This window comes from Serinus canaria, chromosome 14 (genome assembly GCF_022539315.1).
Source record: "Serinus canaria isolate serCan28SL12 chromosome 14, serCan2020, whole genome shotgun sequence".
NCBI classification, from domain to species: domain Eukaryota; kingdom Metazoa; phylum Chordata; class Aves; order Passeriformes; family Fringillidae; genus Serinus; species Serinus canaria.
In genome coordinates, this window is record NC_066328.1 from 15,365,351 (window position 1) to 15,388,116 (window position 22,766).

The window sequence follows — 22,766 nt, forward strand, 5'->3', positions numbered from 1 at the left end:
AAAATTTCCACTGGGCCGCGGCGGAGTGGGGATCTGGGAACCCGCGGCGCTTCCCTGCCCCGGGAGGAGCTGGAGCGGCACCTGCGGCGCTCCGGGAACGTCCCTGCAGGGCAGCTGCCCTCCCTCCCTGCCTGTGCCCTGGCGCGGCACGGGCTGCGCGGCTGTCCGCCTGTCCGACACCTCTGGGAGGGACTGACAGACATAGCTGTCCGCCTGTCCGACACCTCCGGGAGGGACAGACAGACATAGCTGTCCGCCTGTCCGACACCTCCGGGAGGGACTGACAGACATAGCTGTCCCCTGTCCGACACCTCCGGGAGGGACTGACAGACATAGCTGTCCCCTGTCCGACACCTCTGGGAGGGACAGACAGACATAGCTGTCCCCTGTCCGACACCTCCGGGAGGGACAGACAGACACGGCTGTCCCCTGTCCGACACCTCCGGGAGGGACTGACAGACACGGCTGTCCCCTGTCCAACACCTCCGGGAGGGACAGCCACAGCCCTGTCCCCCTGTCCGACCCCTCCGGAGGGACAGACAGCCGCAGCCCCGCTGTCCCCGCGCCGTGTGCGGCTCTGCGGCTCCAGCCGAACCGCGCTGTGAGCCCAGGCGGACCCGGGTGCTCCCTGCGGGTCCCTCCCAGCTCAGGAGATTCCCCGATCCTGGCATTCGGTGGGAGTCTGGGATTCTGCTCCACGGGGCCTGAGGTGGAAGGTGTTCCGGGCTGGAAGGTGCCAGGGGGAGCTGGAGGTGTGGAGCAGGGCGAGCAGCTCCCCCAGGCTGACATACCAAACCCTGTTTTTCCTTTCCTGGTCAGAGTTAAGGCGTGCCAGTAAAAACTCAGCAGCAGCCAAGACACATTGGCCCTTAAGGAGGTAAGAGAGCAGCGCTCTGGCCATCAGTGCATCCCTGGCAGGAGGAGCTGGGATCCACAGGGACCCAGGGCTCATCAAGCATGGAAAAGGCTCTGCTGGGGTGCTGAGTGTCCCCAGTGCCAGCCTGGTGCTGGGAGCACTGCCCTCAGCCAGCTCGTGGCTCCCTACAAGCTCTGGCACTGGTGCTGGAGGCTGCAGAGCCGGGATGCAGCTCCCAGCTGTGGGAAGCAGGCGCTGGGATGGTTCCTGCCCCTGGGAACTCCTTATTTATTGCCCGACCTTTGGCAAAGGGATGAGCCCAGGGGTGCTGCAGGACACGGGGCAGCCCTTGCCCTGCTCAGCCTGCAGCTCCTCCATCCTCCAGCTCTTCCCTCTGTGCTCTCCTGGCTCACCCCCCTGGGCAGCCCCGCAGTGCCACCGGGGCAGGAGCGTGGCTGATCACTCTCTGGGCGAGTCCCCAGGCCACAGGGGAGGTGAGGGCAGGCCCAGCTCAGCCCCACACCTGGACAGAGGTGTGGTGGAACCCGTGGGGCAGGAGGCTGCCCCAGCCTGGCTTTGCTGCCCTCGGCTCAGAGGAAGAACTCGTCTGACCGCTCGCGGTCCGAGCGTCCGTGCCGGCTGTCCCGGCGCCCTCGCCACACCTCCCGCAGCCTTTTGGCAGGGCCAGCCTATAAGTGTCCCCTGACAAGTGCAGGAGAGGCCAAAGGACCCGGCCAGCCGTGCAGGAAGGGACCAGCAGGCACCTGGCCCAGGTGTGCAGTGGCAGCGGGGCTGGCCTGGCTGCAGGCTGGTGACTGCTCCTCCCGGGGGAACCCCTCCTCGGCTCAGCAGGGTAAGAGGAACATCCCAAACCTGCTCTGGGCAGCCCTGGGGGCTCCTTGGGGACCAGCTGTGGCCACTGCTGAGCCAGGGACTGCCCAGGTGGCCTCAGCTGCCCCTCACCTCCTGTCCTGCTCTCAAAGTGTGCCTGAGCTGAGGCAAGGAGGACACGGGAAGGAACTGCTTTAATTCACACACCCGACCAACCTCCCTGCCTGGACTTCATCCTGCCCCTTCTCCCAGGGGATGCTCCAGGGAGCCCTTCCAGGGATCCCACAGTGCTGCCACACCTCACTCAGACGTTTCTGGAGAAGAAAATGGCTTTTTGTATTCCTTGGTGACACATTGCCAGTCTCTGCTCCTGACGAGGAGCAGGGGGAGACAGTTCCCTGGCACAGGAGGAGACCCAAGTGCTCTGCACAGGGCTCGAGCTCTTGCTGTGGCAAAGGAGGAAAATGCCAGCACTGCTGGGGCTGTTCATATGTTTTGCTGGCTCCTGAGGGACACGTTTGTGGAAGCAGCTCCTCACTGGGGCCAGTCCTGCCACCCTGGGCCCCCCAGGCTGTAATCCCTAGCTCTGCTCCTTCCCCCTGCCTGCTCCAGCCGTTTTCACCTTCTCTCTAATGCCCCCATTTCTCACCAGTCAGAAACCCAGCAGGAAATCCAGCAGCCCAGCTGGCAGCATCTCCCCATCACAGCAAGGGATCCTGGTTGGGGGCAGAGGCCAGGGACAGGAACCTGCCCACATCTCTGGCAGCAGCACCTCAGCACCCTGAGCTCCTCAGAAACCTGTTCCACCTGCCTGGGCTCTGCCTGGCCACCCACCCATCCTCCCACAGGTGTATGCAGCAGGACAGAGGAGTGCCTGGGAAGCCATGGAGCCCAGCAGTGTGCCCCCAGCCTCTGTGACCCCCTCGTGGGACGTGTTCCCCCAGCAGACCCTGGAGCCCGTGGACATCGCTGTGCTCGTGCTCTACTTCCTCTTCGTGCTGGCCGTGGGGCTCTGGGTGAGCAGACACCCCCAAAACTCCCCGTGTGCCCTGGTGTGCTGGAAAACAGGGCTGCTGTGGCTGGAATTGGGCTGCTTTCCACTGGACTCCACCACTGGAGGGGGGAGTTTGCAGGTCCCTGTCCTCTCCCCAGCCTGGGAAGTGTCCTCACTGTCCCTGGGGAGTGCCCAGGCCTGGGTTAGCCAAGGTTTTGAGAAGCCTGGTGAGGAAGAGGCTGTCTGAGTACAAGCTGTTGCTAACAAGGATGTTTGTTTCATCCAGGAAGGAACTGCTGTCCCATAAATCACCTGTGCTTGTCCACAGGGGTCCTGACAGCAGATTCCTTACATTATTACCATTGTCTATATATAACTGGGCAGAAGGACATCCTTTGGCATGGCTTTTGTGGCCGCCTGGCTGTCGGGAGGCAGAGGGGAGTGGCTGCTCCCTTTGGGTGTGGTGCACAGCTCAGGGCACAGCACGGATCATTGCATGGGGAAGGGGAGCCCACCAGCCACATGTGCAATGCCCAGCATTCCTCCTGAGCACTCCTGGCACCCAGCATTCTGCAGTTCTTGCCCAAAACTCTTGCCTTCCTTTCTGACCTGGGGGGAGGGAGTTTGCTCCTCACCCCAAACATTCCATCGGGGCGCCCAGGTGATGGAAAACCGCCTGGGGCTCGGGGCACTCCCTCAGCCCCAGCATCTCCAGCAGCCAGTGTCCCTCAGGAAAGCCTTCTGGGGCAGCTCAGGGGCTCTGCAGGGCAGCCCTGGCACAGCCCTGAGCCCGTGCCCCCTGTGTGCCCGCAGTCCATGTGGAAGACGCAGCGCAGCACCGTCAAGGGCTATTTCCTCGCCGGGGGACAGATGGTCTGGTGGCCTGTGAGTACCCCTGTCCCCCTGCCCAGGGCCCTGTGCTGCACCAACACTTCTGCTGGGGCACTGCCCGCTTCTCCAAACAGGAATAAACTGCCAAAAGTTACTCCTGTGCTTTGCCAGCTTCATGCCAGCCCAATGCCTCACAAAACCCGGCTGCTTCTGGAGATTTCCAGAATTCCCTGGGGGTCCCCAGCATGGACACAGCTCTGTGCTGAGCCTGTGCTGGCTGGGCTGTCTCATCCGGGCTGGGCTGGTCCCTCAGCAGGTGCTGGTGCCAGAACCTGACATTTCCAGCTGTTCCCCCCACCCTCTGTGCTCACCCACAAGGACTGGGTGCTTTGGAAGCAGGATGGTCCTGAGCACAGATGGGCAGTGAGTGGTGGAAGAGGCTGGAGAGAGGTGCCAAGGCCACTGAACCTGTAGGGAAAAGAAGAAGGTGGCAGAGGCTGACAAGGACTCCACGTCCTCTGCAGCAGGAGCGGGGACAGTTCCCTGTGCCCCCTGTGCCAGAGCTGATTTCTCCCTTTCCCAGGTGGGTGCATCCCTGTTTGCCAGCAACGTGGGCAGCGGGCACTTCATCGGCCTGGCAGGCTCGGGAGCTGCCTCGGGCATTGCAGCCACAGCCTACGAGTGGAACGTGAGTGGGCACAGGGGCTGGAGCCCTGCCTGCCCTCCCTGCCCTGCCCTCCCTGCGGGCTCAGCCCCGCTCCTGCCGCGGGGCTGGCAGTCCCCATCTGCGGGGACACTGCCCCAGCCCAGCCTGGAGCCTGCTCTGACCCTTCCCTTCCCTCCCTGGCAGGGGATGTTCTGTGTGCTGGTGCTGGCCTGGCTCTTCCTGCCCATCTACATCGCCTCGGGGGTAGGTGGGGCTGCCTGCCCCGGGATGGAGGGATGGATGGATGGACGGACGGACAGACAGGCTCCCTCCGCTGCTCCTGGTGCTGCTCCCCTGGCCTGGCTGGGGTGGCAGAGCTGCTGGCAGGGGGCTCGGGCTGCCCCCAGCCCCTGGCAATGGGCAGAGTCCCCGAGGACAGGGATGGGCACTCACGGCTGATGGAGAGCCCTGTGCAGCACTGCAGAGAGCCAAACCCCAGCCCAGGGCAGCCCCCGGGGCCCTCCTGCTCCTGTCCCACTGCAGACACCCCCTGGCAGCTCTGGGGGTGCCCCTGGCAGCTCTGGGGGTGCCCCTGGGACTGTCCCCCCTTCCCTCACCCCGTGTCCCTCCTCTGTAGGTTACCACCATGCCAGAGTATTTGCAGAGACGTTTTGGAGGCAAGAGGATTCAGATCTTCCTGGCCATTCTCTACTTGTTCATCTACATCTTCACCAAAATATCTGTAAGTAGAAAAAAAAGAAAGGAAAAGGGAAATGGGTTGGATTGAATTCACTCTGGGAATGTGTGCTGAGCAGTGAGGCTGAGAAATGCAAGGAGTGGCTGTGCCTGGATGAGCAGAGAAGGGTCTGTGATCACAGGGAAGAGAGACTCTGGTTTTTTGAGAACCCACACAAAAAGGAGTGGCTTCTCTTTTTTTTGCTCAGCTAGCCCCTGAATGCTTGTTGCAGCAGGAGGAAAGCTCGTGTCCGTGTCCTGAGCAATAGTCCATGGAAAGGTGGGGCTGTGAGGGTGGATGTGCAGGTGGTTAGATTTTGCACCCCTGGCAGCTCCCCCAGTTTCTCCCCTTTGCACATTTATTGCCTGTGCAGACAGCAGGAGCTGTTATGGCAGGATGGAGGAGCTGGGACAGGGTTGGAAGAGAATCTTCATTCCTTTATTGCACCTGTTTGAATAAATAACTGCACGAAGCCTTGCACAACAGCCTGGTGGCTGTTCATTAACTGCCAGCCAGGGCACGGACCCGTGAAACAGACAGGTCCCTGCTGGGCTTTTTCCTGTCCCAGAGGGGAACACGGTGTCTGACCCTGCCTCTGAACCCCCAAAACTTCTGACAAAGGCTCGGAGTGCCAGGACACAGGGAATGGCTTCCCAGTGCCAGAGGGCAGGGCTGGATGGGACATTGGGAATTAGGAATTCTTCCTGGGAGAGATGTGAGGCACAGGGTGCCAGAGCAGCTGGGGCTGCCCCTGGACCCCTGGCAGTGCCCCAGGCCAGGCTGGGCAGGGCTGGAGCAGCCTGGGACAGGGAGAGGTGTCCCTGCCATGGCAGGGGTGGCACTGGGTGGGCTCTGGGGTCCCTTCCACCCAGAGCACTCCAGGGCTGTGCGGGCTGGGTGTGAGTGCTGGCGTTCAGGTGGCACCCACGGGGAAGGCTCAGCTCCTCCTCCAGATGAAATTGAATTAATCCATTTCCATGCTGGAATGCCTGACAGAGCAGCTCCTGGGCTCGGGGTGTTTTACAGCTGCCTGCCCTCCCTCTGCCTGTCCTGGAGCTCTCCTAGCCCTTGTCACCATGCTGCAGAGCTGGTTGGGCAGGGCTGGGCCCAGCCCTGGGGACATTCTGCTGCTGGTCCCCCTGTCCCCATGGCAGCAGGGACAATTCCTGGGGGGAGGGGGGATGGCAGGGCAGATTCCCCAGGCCCTGCCCAGCCCAGCTCCCCCACCCTGGGCTTGGGGAAGGAGAGAAGCTCACCCCAACCTCTGTGCCAGAGCTGGGCACGTCCCCTCCCTGTGACAGCCCTGCCACCCCCTGCTGTCACCGCTGGGAGCAGCAGCAGTGACAAATGGCTGAGGAGGGGTCCTGGTGCTGCTGGGGAGGGGGGAGCTGGGGCTGGGGGGGGCCGTGAACAAATCAGGCTGGGACCAGGAAAGGGGGGGTGGGTGTGCACACTGGGAGGGGCTGGTGCTGCTGTCCTGCAGTGTGTGACAGTGACAGTGCTGTCACTGCAGTGTGTGACAGTGCTGTCCCTGCAGTGTGTGACAGTGACAGTGCTGTCCTGCAGTGTGTGACAGTGCTGTCCTTGCAGTGTGTGACAGTGACAGTGCTGTCCCTGCACTGTGTGACAGTGCTGTCCCTGCAGTGTGTGACAGTGCTGTCACTTCAGTGTGTGACAGTGACAGTGCTGTCCCTGCAGTGTGTGGCAGTGACAGTGCTGTCCCTGCACTGTGTGACAGTGCTGTCCCTGCAGTGTGTGACAGTGACAGTGCTGTCCCTGCAGTGTGTGACAGTGCTGTCACTGCAGTGTGTGACAGTGCTGTCACTGCAGTGTGTGACAGTGCTGTCCCTGCAGTGTGTGACAGTGCTGTCCCTGCACTGTGTGACAGTGCTGTCCTGCAGTGTGACAGTGACAGTGCTGTCCCTGCAGTGTGACAGTGCTGTCACTGCAGTGTGTGACAGTGCTGTTCCTGCAGTGTGTGACAGTGACAGTGCTGTCCCTGCAGTGTGTGACAGTGACAGTGCTGTCACTGCAGTGTGTGACAGTGCTGTCCTTGCAGTGTGACAGTTGACAGCAGCCCCCCTGCAGCCTGTCACTCTGCTGTCCCCGCAGTGTGTGCCTGTCACTCTGCTGTCCCCGCAGTGTGTGACTGTCACTCTGCTGTCCCTGCAGGTGGACATGTATGCCGGGGCCCTGTTCATCCAGCAGGCCCTGCACTGGGACCTGTACATTGCCGTGGCCGGGCTGCTGGCCATCACTGCCGTGTACACCGTGTCTGGTGGGTGCTGGGGACACCCCTGACCTCACCCTGTCCTTCCCCTGTCCCTGTCCTGCCCCTGACCTGTCCTGCCCAGCCAGCTGAGACATTCAAGCATCCCAGGCCAGTCTGGACAATGAGGCGGGGGCAGCCTGGGACAGTGGGAGGTGTCCCTGCCATGGCAGGGGTGGCACTGGGTGAGCTCTGAGGTCCCTTCCCACCCAACCATTCCAGGACTCCTTGATCCATGCCATACACTGTGTCCAGCCTGGTTTTGCCATGGATATCAGGGTGGGAAGGCAATAGAAAATTCACCTTTTTAGAAAATATTGCCAGGTGAGGGTACGTGAAGCCCCCTCAGGAGCTGCCCCAGGTGGGTGCAGGTCTGCTGTGCCTGGAGGAGAAGCTCTGCAGGGCATTCCCAGGGCACATTTCCCCTGTTTTCCTGGAGGTGTGAGGATTTGCAGCACACTGAGCCGTGTAATGCAGAAAGGCTCCAGGCTTGGATGCCCTTTCAGGGCTTAGGAGTGGCCAGATGGAAAACAGCCACACAGACAGATAAAGGTTATTCCTTTCCCAGTGATGTAAAACCACAACCCCTTTTTTTCCCTCCTCCTTTTCAGCCTGGGCTTTGTTCTAGAGCTTTTCCATGTATTTCCCCTAGAACTACTCCTGCTTTTGGCTCCTAGGGACAGAATGGTGACTCACCATGACTCAAATCCCCAGGAATTCCAAAGTGCCATTGGCCAAGGCTGCCCCCAGCCCCAGCCAGGCTCGGGCTCAGCTTGTGCTGCTGGGCAGGAGCTGAGGCAGGGCAAGCCCAGCTCACCCCAGGCTGTGTCCCTGTGCCCTGCAGGTGGCCTGGCAGCTGTGATCTACACGGATGCCCTGCAGACCCTCATCATGCTCATCGGGGCCGTGTCCCTCATGGTCTTCAGTGAGTGTTTTCGTGGGCTTTTGTCACCTGCTCTGGGACAGACACCTCACCCAGTTGAATATTAGGGAGAAATCCTTCCCTGGGAGGGTGGGGAACCCTGGCAGGGGTGCCCAGAGCAGCAGTGGCTGCCCCTGGATCCCTGGCAGTGCCCAAGGCCACGCTGGACAGGGTTGGGAGCACCTGGGACAGGGGAAGGTGTCCCTGCCACGGCAGAGGTGGCACTGGGTGAGCTGTGGGGTCCCTCCCAACCCAAACCATGGCAGGATTCTGTGATTCCACAGGAGGGGCAGCACCTGCTCCAGCCAGCAGTGAGAGCCTGCCCTTCCCCAGCCCCTGTGAGAACCAAGAGCTGCTGGGTTTTAGGGAATCCTTGTGGGGCATCACCTGCAGTGACCCAGAGCCTGGAATCAGAGTCCTGACCTGGGGGATGCAGTAACAGCTTCTCGTGACCCATTCCAGGTTTTATTGAAGTTGGTGGCCTTGAAGGTTTACAGACCAAATACTTTGGTGCCATCCCCAGCATCCGGCCGGAGAACAGCAGCTGTGGCCTGCCCAGGGAAGATGCTTTCCACATCTTCAGAGACCCTCTCAACTCCGACCTGCCCTGGCCAGGAGTCCTGGTGGGAATGACCATCCCCTCCCTGTGGTACTGGTGCACAGACCAGGTGGGTCACTGCCTGTTCCCGTGCTTGGGTGGATCCCAGTGCAAACCTGGACTGATTTTCCCAGGGGGATCACCAGTACAATCCTATTTTACCATCAGCAAAATCAGATCTAATCAAATCAGTCCTAAAGAAGGAAGTCTTGGTATGCACAACTAAACATTAGTAATCATCTCCATGGAAAAGGGGGTAAGAACCTGCTTGTGTGTTAATCCCAGTCTATAAAGAAGTCTTTTGTTTGTTTGTTTGCTTTTTAACTCGATCCTTTTGTTCCTTGTGAATCACCTGTGAATTTCTTCTCTCACCTTTCCCGGGTCTGGCCCCCATCCCTCCCAGTGAGCCCTAAAACACCTCCTGCTGCTCCAGTTGGGCTTTCTTGCTCTTTTATTTAACTCTGCCCATCTCAGCTCTGTCCTGCTCCTTGGCCAGGCTTCTCCACAGGGCCAGGGAAGTGCCCAGAGCAGGAAGAATGGAAAGTCCTGGGCATGGGTAGGTGAAGGTCAGGCCCTGCAGCACAGAGTCCTCCCAGGCTGGGCTGGAATGGCACAGAGCAGGGCCTGTGCTTCTGAAAGGAGCCAGGACCCAAAGCGAGGGCTCCAGAGGCACAGCCAAGCTCTGTGATCACCCGGTGAGACTGGCAGAGTTCACTGGAGATCAAAGTCAGGATGGCTCCATCCCAGCCAGCTCCTGCTGCTGGCAGCCAACCGAGCCCTTCCTTCATTCCTAGGTCATTGTTCAGAGGTCCCTCGCTGCCAAAAACCTCTCCCACGCCAAGGGAGGCTCCTTGATGACCTCCTACTTGAAGATTTTGCCCCTCTTTATGATGGTAATGCCAGGCATGATCAGCCGGGTTCTCTTCCCAGGTAAGTGCTGAGGGAGAGATCTCCTCCCTGCCCCTGGCCCTGCCACCTGCCCCGAGCTGGAGCAGCCTTTCCTCACTCAGCTGAGAGCTCCCAGTGCCTTTCCTCACTCAGCTGAGAGCTCCCAGTGCCTTTCCTCACTCAGCTGAGAGCTCCCAGTGCCTTTCCTCACTCAGCTGAGAGCTCCCAGTGCCTTTCCTCACTCAGTGAGAGCTCCCAGTGCCTTTCCTCACTCAGCTGAGAGCTCCCAGTGCCTTTCCTCACTCAGCTGAGAGCTCCCAGTGCCTTTCCTCACTCAGCTGAGAGCTCCCAGTGCCTTTCCTCACTCAGCTGAGAGCTCCCAGTGCCTTTCCTCACTCAGCTGAGAGCTCCCAGTACCTTTCCTCACTCAGCTGAGAGCTCCCAGTGCCTTTCCTCACTCAGCTGAGAGCTCCCAGTGCACCAAACACCCAACACGTGAGGAAATGTCCTTCCAGTGAGGAGTTGGGGGTGCAGATCCTGCCAGGCAGCCCCAGCCCTCCCTGAGCTCAGCTAGCCCAGTGGCCCTGGCTGGGAGCCCTCCAGGCTCTCCAGGGCTTCCCTCAGAAAGCAATTTACAGCCTTCAGCAGAGCAGCCTGCTCAGAGACCCTGGGGCACTGCTGCCTCTCACTGCCCACGGCTTCTTTCAGATCTGGTGGCTTGTGCAGACCCAGAAATCTGCCAAAAAATCTGCGGGAACCCCTCTGGCTGTTCTGATATTGCTTATCCCAAGCTGGTGTTGGAGCTCCTGCCCGTAGGTAAGAGCCTGGTGATGGTTCTGGCGTGGTGGGGTTGGCAGGTGGCAGCCACAGGCGCCGGGGAGAGAAGCTCAGAGAGGCAAAGAGCCTGGAACTGTCATTTGGTGGGGTTTGTGTGGGGTGAACCCACACTGGAGCTGAAACCAGTTTAAAAGTCTGTTCTAGCCCACAGAAGACCTGGGGGCCGCCCTGCAGTGGAGCCTCCGAGGGTTCCTCAGGGTGGCTCTGCCTCTCCTTGCTGCCAGGGCTCAGGGGCCTGATGATGTCCGTGATGATTGCAGCCCTCATGTCCTCCCTGACCTCCATCTTCAACAGCTCCAGCACCATCTTCACCATGGACCTCTGGAAGCACCTCCGGCCTCGCTGCTCCGAGTGGGAGCTGATGATCGTGGGCAGGTGGGACAGCTGGGCTGGGCTCAGAGCCTGCTGCCAGGCACAGCTGGGCACAGCTGGGCACAGCTGCTGAGGGGGCACCAGGACTGCAGGAGGCTTTGGGGACACCTGGGGCACCCTGAGCAGCGGGAGAAGCAGGGCCTTGTGGTGTTGTGAGGTCCCCAGGGCGAGGCGAGAGAGGAGAATTTGACTCCCTGTTCTCAGAAGGATGGTTTATTATTTTATGATATATTACATTAAAAGAAATGCTATACTAAAACTGTACCAAAGAAAGAGAAGGGGTACTTCAGAAGGCTGAACAAGAATGACAATGGAAGCTGGTGACTGACAATGGAAGCTCGTGACTGACCCCCAGAGCCTGACCCAGCTGAGGGTGATTGGTCATTAATTAAAAACAATTCACATGGAACCAAAGATGCACCTGTTGGTAAATGGGTTAGGGTTAGACCACATTCCCAAGCAATCAGATAATTATTGTTTTCTTTCTTTCCTGAGGCCTCTCAGCTTCCCAGGAGAAAACCCTGGGCAAAGAGGATTTTCCAGAAGATACCAGGGTGGCAGGGCCTGAGCTGACAGGAAGGGCCCCTCTGTCTCACGCAGGGTCTTTGTGCTGCTGCTGACCGTGGTGTCCATCCTGTGGATCCCCCTGGTGCAGGCTGGCCAGGGTGGGCAGCTCTTCATCTACATCCAGTCCATCAGCTCCTACCTGCAGCCGCCCGTGGCCGTGGTCTTCATCCTGGGCTGCTTCTGGAAGAGAGCCAACGAGAAGGTACCGGCTCCGCCGGCCCGGGGGCGGCCCTGCAGCCCTGCAGGATGCTGCTCCAGCCCTGAACTCCCTCCCTTCCCTCCCCAGGGAGCCTTCTGGGGGCTGCTGCTGGGGCTGCTGCTGGGCGCCGTGCGCCTGGTGCTGGATTTCATCTACCCCGAGCCGCGCTGCGGGCAGCCCGACGGCCGGCCCGGCCTGCTCCGGCACATGCACTACCTCTACTTCTCCATGGTGCTGGGGGCCACCACCAGCCTCACCGTGCTCCTGGTCAGCCTGGCCACCGAGCCCCCGGCCCCACACATGGTGCGTGTGCCCCCCGAGCTCCCTCAGCCCCAGACCCTGCCTGGGTGCCCCTCGCTGCATCCCCCGGGGGGATGGCTGCAGGTGTGAGCCCTGCTCATTCCTGGTGTAGGGGCACACCTGGGGCACAGAGCTCTCCTCAGAGCAGCCAAGGGGCTGCAGCATTCTGCAGCCATGGGGGGATGGCTGCAGGTGTGAGCCCTGCTCATGCCTGGCGTATGGGCACACCTGGGGCACAGAGTCCCCCTCTGCTGCAGCCCCTTGGCTGCTCTTTCTGCACCCCCAGGGGATGGCTGCAGGTGTGAGCCCTGCTCATTCCTGGTGTAGGGGCACACCTGGGGCACAGAGTCCCCCTCTGCTGCAGCCCCTTGGCTGCTCTTTCTGCACCCCCAGGGGATGGCTGCAGGTGTGAGCCCTGCTCATTCCTGGTGTAGGGGCACACCTGGGGCACAGAGTCCCCCTCTGCTGCAGCCCCTTGGCTGCTCTTTCTGCTCTGGGGCCCATAAATCCCACCCTGCACACTGGCCCACAGTAGGTTCCACCAAGAGCTGCTGTCAAGTTCGAGCGTGTGTGTTTCATCCATGACAAATTAGCCTTTTCCCCTCTATTTTCCAAGAAATTCCAGCTTCTGGGGCATCTTTACCAACTCTCTTACTAAGTTAGCAAGGAGACATTTTTACTGACAGAAAGAGAAGCCCAGTGCAGGGAGCACCTCTCCTCTGGAGCAGGTTTGTGCCACTTTGGCTGTTTTCAGAAGATGTTCTGGTGCTGAGGCTGCAGGAAGGCCCTGAGAGCAGAAAGGAGGGGCAGGGGGGCTGCAGAGCTCACACGGCAGCTCGTCCTCTTGCTTCAGCACAGGACTAACCCTGAACCCAGAAATGCCCAGCAAGGGAGCTGCCTGCAGGTCTGATCAGTGCAGAGCTCACCTGCCCTCCCTGTAACAGCTTCTCCTCATCTCCAGACTGAATCTTCCCAGCTTTATGTGGTGCTCCTCCCTCTCTATCCATACTGCCATTGAGAACACCTCTCTACAACGACTCCTTTAGATATTTGAAGGAAAAAAACCCTATTTCTATTTCCCACCTGTTGCCTCTTCTCTTAGCATCCCCCCTTCAAGCCAGCCCTCCCTGGCCACAATTTCTGTTCTTTTTGCCCCTGCCTGCCCTGCTGTCCGTCGGTGCCCAGGGACAGTCCTGCACAGAGCTGTCCCCTCGGCACAGACCCCTCAGACCCATTTTTGGGGTGGGGGCCAGGCAGCTGTGCCCAGAGGACAGAGCCCCGGCGCTGCCCGAGGCAGGAGGGGGATCCTGGCGGCTCTGAGCCCCGGGCCAGCGCTCCTGACCAGCGCCCTTGCTGCCAGCAGATCAGCAGGCTGACCTGGTTCACCCGCGGGGATGCCCTGGCCGGGCAGGAGCCGGCGGCCGGGCCCGGCCCCGCCAAGGAGCCGCTGCAGCTGGAGCTGAGCCCCGCGCCCGAGAGCGGCTCCGAGGGCAGCAAAGGTCAGTGACCCCCACCCTGGTGCTCCTAACAGCCTGCAGGACAGGGAACCTTAAACTCCTTCCTCTGGAGCTTCAGGGTGTGCTGAAGGAGTCACAGAATTAAAGGACAGAGAATGTGCTGGGTGGGGAGGGACCCCCAGGATTGCCCAGCCCAGCCCTGGCCCTGCACAGACACCCCAAACCCCACTCCAGGCATCCCTGGTGGCCAAACCCTCCTGCAGCTGGGGCAGCCTCGGGGCCATGCCCATTCCCTGGGGAGCCTGGGCAGTGCCAGCACCCTCTGGGGAAGAACCTTCCCTGAAATCCATCCCAAACTCCCCTGGCCCAGCTCCAGCCCTGCCCTGGGTGCTGTCCCTCGGGAGGAGCTGCAGAGCACAGTGAGCTCTGACCTCCACCTCCTCTTCTCCAGGGGCAAAAAGGCTTCACCTGACATTTTACCTAAGCAGGAGTTCAGTTTGTTTTCCAGCTCTGGCTGGCATTACCAGAGCTTGAAACCAAGGAGCTGGGTGGGATACAGAGGCATGGCCACTATCCCGTGGCTGGTGCTGTGGCACCTGCTGCCAGCACTGGCTGGAAAAGGGGAGGGTGGAGGAAAACACAATACTGCTGATGAAATTCCCCTGGTGTTTTCCAGCGGTGTGCTCTGATCAGCTCCAGCAGCAGGGAGAGCCCAGAGCCCCGGGCTGAGCTCTTGGCAGGGCAGGGAAGGAGGATGTGCATGTTTTACAGCTGTGCCTGCCAGGACTGGGCACAGCCACGTGCAGAGCTGCCTGTGCGTTCTGCAGCCAGGATTCCCATCCCTGCTTTTGCCAGGCTCAGCCCTGTTTATGTAACTGCCAGCTCTGCTGCTGTCCCTTTGATCGGGGACAAGCTGCTGGGAGTTTATGAGTTATGGCAGAGCTGCCCTGCTGCTGCAAGTCTCACACTTGTGGGGTTGCTTCCCCAGCTTTAACAATGGTGCCAAGGCTCTGGGGAGTCCAGGTTCCAGGTGTGGCAGGGATGGATGAGAGCAGCACTTACCTGGGGGCACCAGGCAGCTACAGCTCGGGTTTAGGTTTGGGTTTAGGTTGGGGTTATGGTTCCCACGGCTGCTGGAAGAGCAGAACCCGAGCTCAGAGCTGCAGGGAGGATGGAAGTGGTGCTGCTGAGTGCTCAGTGAGACCAGGGCTGTGCGTGGGCACCAGCCCTGCCCAGCAGCACGGGGCACTCCTGGCTCACCCCTCGCCTCCCGTTGCAGGTGCAGCCGAGGCCAAGGGCAGCTCCAAGCTGCTGAGCACCTTGCTGTGGCTCTGCGGGATGGAGCGCAGGCAGGAGGGGGCTGAGAGCCTGCCCAGAGCTGAGCCCCTGCCCGCGGTGTCCCTGCAGGAGGAGCCCCTGGTGAAGCACGTCCTGAACATCAACCTGCTGCTGTGTGTGTGTGCCGGGGTCTTCCTCTGGGCCTACTTCGCATAGCCAGGGGGCTGCCAGGCACACACCACCGTCTAATCCTAACTGGTGTAAATATTAATGATTAGCACAGGGTCAATGTAATTCTTAATGCTTTCTAAATTTTATTTCTTTATTTAAGACGTTTTAAAGACATAATGTTTTCCTTATTTCTAATGGGGGCCTGGCTGTGCCCGGGGCCGAGCGCTTGGCACTGGCACCGTCAGACCCCACCTGGCACCAACCAGCTGAGGAAAGTTGGTTTGGTTATTTTAAATATTTAATTTTGCTCTTTGGCCTTAGAGCACTGCCTGGAATTCAGGAAGCCTGGAACCTCTTCCTATTTATGCCTCTATAACCAGCTACGACCACTTGGGTCCCCTCTGGTTCAGCTCCTCTGGCCTTGGAGGACAGCAGTGACACCTCCAGTGCCCAGGGCAGAGCCAGGGGCTGTTCTCTGGGCTCTGGTGTGCCTCTGGCTCAGCTGTGCATGTTCAGCTCCTTCCCTGTGTGCAGTGAGTGCTGATGGACCTGTCTGGCTGAGTGACCACCACTGACACTCCAATGGCAACACCAGCACCAGCCTGGAAACTGCCCCATAACTGCTGCTGGGGCACCTGAAGGACCTAAACCAGCCAGGCCCACCAGGTGTGCCAGGACAGGGGTGCCCAGGGCCAGCTCCTCATGGCCTGGGCACACACAGCCCTTCTGGGAATGCCTCGGTGGAGAGCCCTGGGCTGGGCACCATCCCTGGCCCTGGGCACCATCCCTGGCCCTGGGCACCATCCCTGGCCCTGGGCCTCGTGCAGCTGCAGAGAAACATTAAAGAGTGAGATCTGGTCCCTGCCTGCCTGGAGTCTGTGGGATGGGGGGGCTGCCACGACCTCTGGGCCCCATGGCCAGGTTGGGGGAGGCTCCTCTGGAGCCCCTCAGCTGCCCTGGCTCCCTGCTCCCCTGCCCAGCCTGCTGGGGCTTCCCAGAGCTCATGAAATCCTGCAGGGTCATAGCAAAGCTCACCCCAGAGCTGGCAGCACTCCGTGTGCAGGCAGTGACAGTGACAGTGACAGCAGGCAGGAGCACCTGAAACCTGCAGCAGCCCAGAGTCAGGAGATGATCTCGTTAAACCACACAAAGGGAATTGGCCCTGGAGGATCCTTCTTGAGCTTGTGAAACGCTGCTGGAAACCCTGGGGGAGAGAGGCACTGCAGCTTGGGGGATAAACATCAGAATCAGTCACAGGACTGGAGTCTGGGGCTCTGCAAACTGAAGTTAGAGTTGCAAAGATTTGTTTCAGGGCTGGTGTGGTGACAGAGGAAGGTCTCAGTGCTCCCACTGAAGTCCTTAAGGGAAAGCCAAGCTGAGCAGCCAGCGACTCCAAGCTACACAGTGCAGGGGGTCACTGTGACCTTCGGGACCAGTGGAAGCAACAAAACTAGAATAAAGATGCCTTAAGTTGACAAAAAACAATCTTTACTTTTATAAATGTTCACTCAACTTCTGAATCCAAACAGCTGTTTCAAAGTTCTTTCAAAATTCAACCGTTTTCAACAAAAGCACAAACCCCATTTCCAGGGTTTCCTCGTGAAACAGTTGCCAGTTGCACATGAACAAAGCAGGTTAATACAAATAACTATGAAATCAGGGTAAGTACTGCTCCTAAGTAGCAATGAAATGATTAAAGAGACAGAAGTTCCTCCTACAGCACGACAGTCCTTCAAGGCACTGGATGCATCCACAGTTCCACAGGTGACTGAGAACCAGCAGTCACCACCAGCACTGGGGCAGGGTTTGGTTCATGGCTTGAGGGGAATCTGCAGCAAATCCGAGAGGGAATGTCCCTTGGGAGAGGGAATGTCCCTTGGGAGCAGCTCCTGGGACGGGCTAGAACTACAAAGAACCTCTAACCGTGCCGTGAGAAGGGTTATTTCCATAATACAGACATGCACTTTAAATAACTAACGTTCTGCTTCTTATTCTTTTGGAATTTCTGCTCATACCACCTGTATCAGCACTGACCACGCTTCCTAGGCGAGTTCCTGCAGGAAATTCATTCCTTCCATCCAAGAGTTTGAAAACCGTTGTCCAGACCCAGATCATTAAACTTCTTCTGAGGGCGAAACCTGGCCGAAGGCTGGGCTCCATTTTCTGAGAGCTCTGCTCCAAGCTGGGCCAGCCTGGAGCTCAGCGTGCCCCCAGGCCCCGGTGCCAGCTGGGCACAGCTGTGGCACGCTGCCAGAAGAAGCCTTTCCCTGTCAGGTCTGCGGGTTTCCCCCCGGAGGAGCTGGAAGGCGGCGTCACAGCGCGGTGCTCTCCGTGTCATTGTCAATGTCCAGCAGCAGGTGGGTGTGCAGCTCTCTGCCCAGCTCTGCAGGAGGCTCTGGAGGAGGGTTTGGAAGTGGCTCTGGAATACTGGAATTAGAGTCTGCACAAAAAGGGAACAGCAAGTTTAGCAGCCGGGCCGGGGCCAGCTCACTGAGTTGGGGGGTCCCAGGCATCTCCTTGGACAGAGAAGGGAAAGCAAAGATCAGCAAAGGCTCTGGGAACAGAGCTGGCCCCTGTGGGCACACAGGGCTGAGCCCAACTGAGCAGCTCACACTGCTCCTCCTACACACCCTGGGCCAGGCCCGGGCAGAGGAACAGAAACCCACTTCTTCCTGAAGGAGGGAGGGCACCCAGCCTGATCTAGGATCAGATTCCCCAATGCCCCTGGAGAGCTACTCTGGACTTTCACATCAAAACACTCAGCAAAATAATCTGGCACCCAAATCATCCACCAGGGAACACCACCTGTGACTCTGAGAAGCAACAGGAACAAGGATGGTGTCAGAAGTTATTTACACCAAGGACAGATTAAACCTCTCCTGTGTGAACAGGGCATGTCATGGTCTTTGCCTCTTCTGAGGAGGAGGATTTTGTTCAAGCCAAGGTGTCCCAAAAAGGACCACAAAATGCTGCATCTCTGGTGACTGACTGCCCTGGCAGCTAGAATTATCAGACCAGAAAAATCCCCAGCAGCTGAAAAAAGGGTAACTGAAAACCTTGTCAGGATTTTGCAAAGCTGATTTACAGCGTGCCATGACATCCCTTACTGCAGTCCAGCAGCTGCTCCACATAGAAAGTAATTTAGATCACTTAGATCAACAAAAAATCCAAATAAATGCCTTGTTTTCAAGCACAGGAGGTGCAGACAGGCATCCTAGAGAGACTGGGACTCATAACTCTGCATGAAATCCTGAGGTTAACCCACAAGTTACTGCAGAATAGCTCGAGCTGGAGGCTTCTGAGCTCAATCACCTGCAAGAGGGGGAAGCAGCCCCTGAGTGCAGCCTGCCCTGCTCCTGAGCCCCCCCAGCCCCCCAGGATCTGGGATCTGTGTCCTGGGATCCTGCACAGAGCAGCTGCAATCCCATCCTGCTCTGGCCTGGCACCGAGCAGGAGCTTCAGCCACAGAACCCCAGAATGGTTTGGGCTGGAGGGGACCTTAAATCCCATCCCACCCCACCCTCTGCAGGGGCAGGGACACTCCCAGCAGCCTGAGCCCCTGGAGCAGCCACTCTGGGGGGCTGTGACACGGGGAGGGGACACAGGGCAGGGCAGTGACACCGGGCACAGCAGGAGCCTCTGCAGGGAACACAGCAGCTCTGGGTTTGTGCACAGAGACAGCACAAGGGGACAGTGGCCAGGAGACAGCAGCAGTTCATTCTGCTCTCCAAGGCTTAGTGGGTTAATGGAGCAGCAGCAGCCCCTCTCTGGCCATGCCAGGGACACACACAGCAGGGCACTGGGGGGGTTAGTAGTTAGCACACACATCATTAGCAATTAGCAATTAGCAACAGTGTCGGCCAATCAGGGGCCTTTTCCTTACCATTGCACTTGCCAATACAGTTCCTACTGAATGCTGGTCAAACATCTGGATTATTTAATAAAACCTTTGATTAGAATATTCTAGGGCTTCTTACTCGAACACCATAAACAGAATTTGAGGCATTACTAAAGCCCAGCACATGGACAAGGGAGTCAACAGCATCCTGAGGACAGCTCAGAATTCCTGTTCAGGGATCATTATCAGGTTTGCTGGCATCTTAATTTTGTCCCCTCATTCCACTTGTTAAGGTTCAGATGAAAACCAGCAGCTGCACGTTGTGAATTTAGTGAGTCTGTAAGTGCTTGTATGTGCAGGTGTGAATATTAGAGCAGACACTCTTATGTGACAGGTGGTGGTGTTAATTCAGATTATTAATCCTTTAAAAACACATAGATCTGGAGAAGGTGGATGCTCTGGCACGGAGTGTGCTGCTGGAGGTGAGCCTGAGTGTCACTCCAACCCCTCCCCAAGGGGATTTTAGCTGAACAGGCTGGATCCCTGAGGTGCCTTCACCAGCTTTGGAGAGAATCCTCCCTCAGCAGCTTTCCTTTCCCAGTCTCCCTGCGTGGCAGCTCCCATGCTGTGTTTACAGCACACACCTGGGCCAATCTGCTCTGGTTTCCAGTCCCCCTGGCAGGTGCCTGCCGTGCCCAATTCTGATGAAGCAGCCCCAGCTGGATGTTAATTACAAGATAAGGATTTCTCCCATCACACTGGGGTAAAACAAACCCTCCCTGTCTGCTATCATTGAAGCAATTTCCTCAGAACCAGGAAAACCCTAAAATGAAAATAAATATGGTCAAACTGTGAAACACTTGGAAATTTAGATTAAGTCTTTCCTTGAAGTTTGACTCATTAGCACAGCTGCTGCTGCTGTTAACTTCATTGTGAAGTGCTGTCAGGATTCAGAGCCCAGCCCCACTTCTGACTTCAGCTTGGGAATAAATTATCCCCATATTTTAAATACTCTGACAAAAGTACAATCAGAAGTCAATTATTTTAAGAATCACAGCTTATTCACTGCAGGTTTCTTCCTGGAGCCCCAGAATGGGCAGGGACACCTCCCATTAACCCAGGCTGCTCCAAGCCCCACCCAACCTGGCCTTGGCCACCTCCAGGGATCCAGGGCAGCCTCCAGGCCACCTCTTTCTCCAGTTAACAGAAACCCCAAACCTGAGTGATTTCCAGCCTGACTTGTCAGTGAACACTGAGTTCAGTGCCCTCTCCTGCTGTGCCACAGCTCAGGGGGCAGCAGCAGCACGGGTTTAGCCTGGGTTTAGTCACATCAGCCTGGGTTTTGCCAGAAAACCCCAAATGGTTAAAAATAACTGCAAAGCTAAAGTGAGAGCTACATTAAAAGGTAACCACAAAGCACCAATTGTGGGAAAATTAATATTTGTCCGGAGTGAGGAGAACAAACCTGCTGGAAAGGGGTCACCCATCACCCCTGCCTTGGGGCTGACTGTGGGGGCCTGGTGTGAAGTGTGAGCTCTTTCCAGGGACTGAAGGAATGAGTGAATGCTCACAGTCCTATCAGAGCTGGGCAGCAGGCAGGACACTATGGAGGGACGAGGGACAGAGCTGGCAGAGCACATTTCCTACAGAGGGGTGAGGCCACAGGGCTGGCAGAGCACAGTTCCAAGCACATGTCTGAACTCAAGCTACAAACAGGAGCAGGTGAGCTGCAGGTTCTGTGAGTACAAACCTTATTCGCAGTAACCATCCCCACCTGTGAAGGCATTGGGGTAGAGCTGTTAGGCAACAGAATTGATACTCTGCATTCCAACACATTAGTCTAATTCTAGAGAAGCTGCAGTGTCATGGGAAAGTTCCAACCATTATTAATTATAAGTAGATTTAAAAGCATTAGTCTCCCACATTCAGTATCTGTCCCTTCAGAATTTCCCAGAATAAGCAGTGACTCAGCAGGAAAACATTCCAAAGTCTGCTGGTTTTGAATGGCCTCAGCAACTGCACTTTAAAAAAATAAACTTTATTCAAGTAACATTATCCCAACCAAACTGGTAACTACAAGCTTCATGAAGCTTCTGTGAGAAGACAAAAGTTTCTCTTTACTTCATGGTTGTCTTAAAACAAGGACTGCACTTAAAATGTGAGGCTCTATAAATACTGACCTAAGAAATACAGTGTAATACAGGTGATTCTTCAGCTTCTGGATGTCCAACTTAAATGCACATCAGAAGGCTCTGTTCTCACAAGGTAAAACATCCTCTGCATGTTTTGCCTACTAGAACACGTGCCAGTGACCACTCGTGCCCTTTTCTTATCTCAGTATGTGCTGAAATCCACCATCCTTGGCTACATCTTCTCCCTCCTCTAAATATTTGCTTTTTGGCAACAGATGTACAAGCAGAATTGACTGCCAAGATGCTGAGCTGGAGCTGCTGTCACAGTGTTAAGCTTCCAAACAGGAAAAAAAAAAAAAAACAACAAAAGTTCATCTCCACTTGCCCCCAAACACTTCTGCCTGAGGAAGGACAGCCTCGTGTGCAGAGCAGCTGGGTGGGCACTCACTGGAAATGAGCTGTGAGTATTTTAACTGAGATTTGTGCTTCCCCCCATTCCATCAGTACTGTGGAGTGGGCACTCACTGGGAATGAGCTGTATTTTAACTGAGATTTGTGCTTCCCTCCATTCCATCAGTACTGTGGAGTGGGCACTCACTGGAAATGAGCTGTATTTTAACTGAGGTTTGTGCTTCCCATTCCATCAGTACTGTGGAGTGGGCACTCACTGGAAATGAGCTGTATTTTAACTGAGGTTTGTGCTTCCCAGCTCCCTCCATTCCAACACTGCTGTGGAGTGGGCACTCACTGGAAATGAGCTGTATTTTAACTGAGGTTTGTGCTTCCCAGCTCCCTCTATTCCATCACTGCTGTGGAGTGGGCACTCACTGGGAATGAGCTGTATTTTAACTGAGGTTTGTGCTTCCCAGCTCCCTCTATTCCATCACTGCTGTGGAGTGGGCACTCACTGGGAATGAGCTGTATTTTAACCGAGGTTTGTGCTTCCCAGCTGCCCCACGCCCCCAGCACTCGGTGCCCTGCACTCCCCAGCACCAGGGGATGCCCTCCCTCCCTCCCTCACTCACCTGTGACAATTTTGGAGCCCGTTGGTGGCGGGTTTGCAGTCCCGTCGGCGGGCGGCTGCGAGGGAGGGTGCGGCGGGGGGGGCACGCTGGGTCTGTTCCTGGGCTTGGGCACGGGCCGGGGCCGGGGCAAGGTGCCCCCCTGGGGGCCGCAGGGAGCCGGGCAGGGCTCGGGGGGCACGGCGGGGGCACCGCCCGGGTGCTTGCCCAGCGGGGGCGTGTCGGGAGGGGTGGGGGTCTGCGGCAGGGGCACCGAGGAGGAGGAGGAGCAGGGCTGCTGCTGCTGCTGCTGCTGCTGCTGCTGCTGCTGCTGCTGCTCCGGGCCCTGCTCGCCAGGAGATGCTTGGCTGCTGCTGCTGCTGCTGCCCTTGGGCTGCAGGGGAGGAGTTGCCTGCGCCGGGGGCTGCGGGGGCGGGTGGCTGGGAGCCTGGAGCGGGGACAGGCTGCTGGAGTATCTGCGAGGTGCGGAAACCTGGCCGGGGGAGGAGGTCTGGGCTGCTCCCGGGTTCGCCTGTTGAGCAGGAGGAGAAGAGCTTCTGGCCGGGGGTTTTGGAGAGATGGAAGGTGGCTGAGCAGCTGGGGAAGAGCTTTGGCTGCCTGGCTGCCCCGGGGGGGGGTTGGCTGGCTTGGGGGGGGCTGGTGCAGGCTTCTTCACAGCTGTGGAGAGAAGAGGGGAGATGTCAGCATCAGGGACAGGCAGTGACAGGTCATGGGGAATGGCTTCCCACTGCCAGAGGGCAGGGGTGGATGGGATGTTGGGAATTAGGAATTGCTGTGCCCTGGCACAGGTGCCCAGAGCAGCTGGGGCTGTCCCCGGATCCCTGGCAGTGTCCCAGACCAGGCTGGACAGGGCTTGGAGCAGCCTGGGACAGTGGAAGGTGTCCCTGCCATGGCAGAGGACAGAACAAGGTGAGTTTTAAGGTCCCTCCCAACCCAAAGCATTCTGGAATTCTACGATTCCAAAGCAAGCTCCCAAAGAAAACAATTAGCAGCACAAAAAAACCCCAGCTATGTTATCAAAT

At 57.9% G+C, this 22,766-nt stretch overlaps 2 protein-coding genes across 10 annotated transcripts in view; one reads left to right on the forward strand and one right to left on the reverse strand.

Moving 5' to 3' along the window:
* The first annotated feature begins 2,536 nt into the window (after positions 1-2,536).
* SLC5A11 (solute carrier family 5 member 11) lies at positions 2,537-16,237 on the forward strand. The gene is made up of 15 exons (XM_009091742.4): positions 2,537-2,703; positions 3,495-3,566; positions 4,096-4,200; positions 4,363-4,422; positions 4,796-4,900; positions 7,067-7,172; positions 8,008-8,088; positions 8,548-8,753; positions 9,478-9,613; positions 10,280-10,387; positions 10,633-10,783; positions 11,381-11,549; positions 11,634-11,849; positions 13,210-13,345; positions 14,583-16,237. Exons 1-15 carry the CDS (start codon positions 2,572-2,574, stop codon positions 14,795-14,797), a joined length of 1,998 nt encoding a protein of 665 aa, XP_009089990.1. The 5' UTR covers positions 2,537-2,571; the 3' UTR covers positions 14,798-16,237.
* ARHGAP17 (Rho GTPase activating protein 17) overlaps positions 16,219-22,766 on the reverse strand; it is a 42,657-nt gene continuing 36,109 nt past the window's right edge. For 3 of the 9 annotated variants that reach the window (XM_050980336.1, XM_050980338.1, XM_050980337.1), the window contains 2 exons: positions 21,748-22,401; positions 16,219-17,192 (listed from right to left, as the gene is read on the reverse strand). In XM_050980336.1, the coding sequence (XP_050836293.1) occupies positions 17,065-17,192; positions 21,748-22,401 (782 nt within the window). In that variant the 3' untranslated portion in view covers positions 16,219-17,064. Of the gene's footprint in view, positions 17,269-18,635; positions 18,681-20,340; positions 20,365-21,747; positions 22,402-22,766 lie in introns of all 9 variants that reach the window. The other 6 variants (XM_050980331.1, XM_050980333.1, XM_050980335.1 and 3 more) reach the window with 6 other exon arrangements.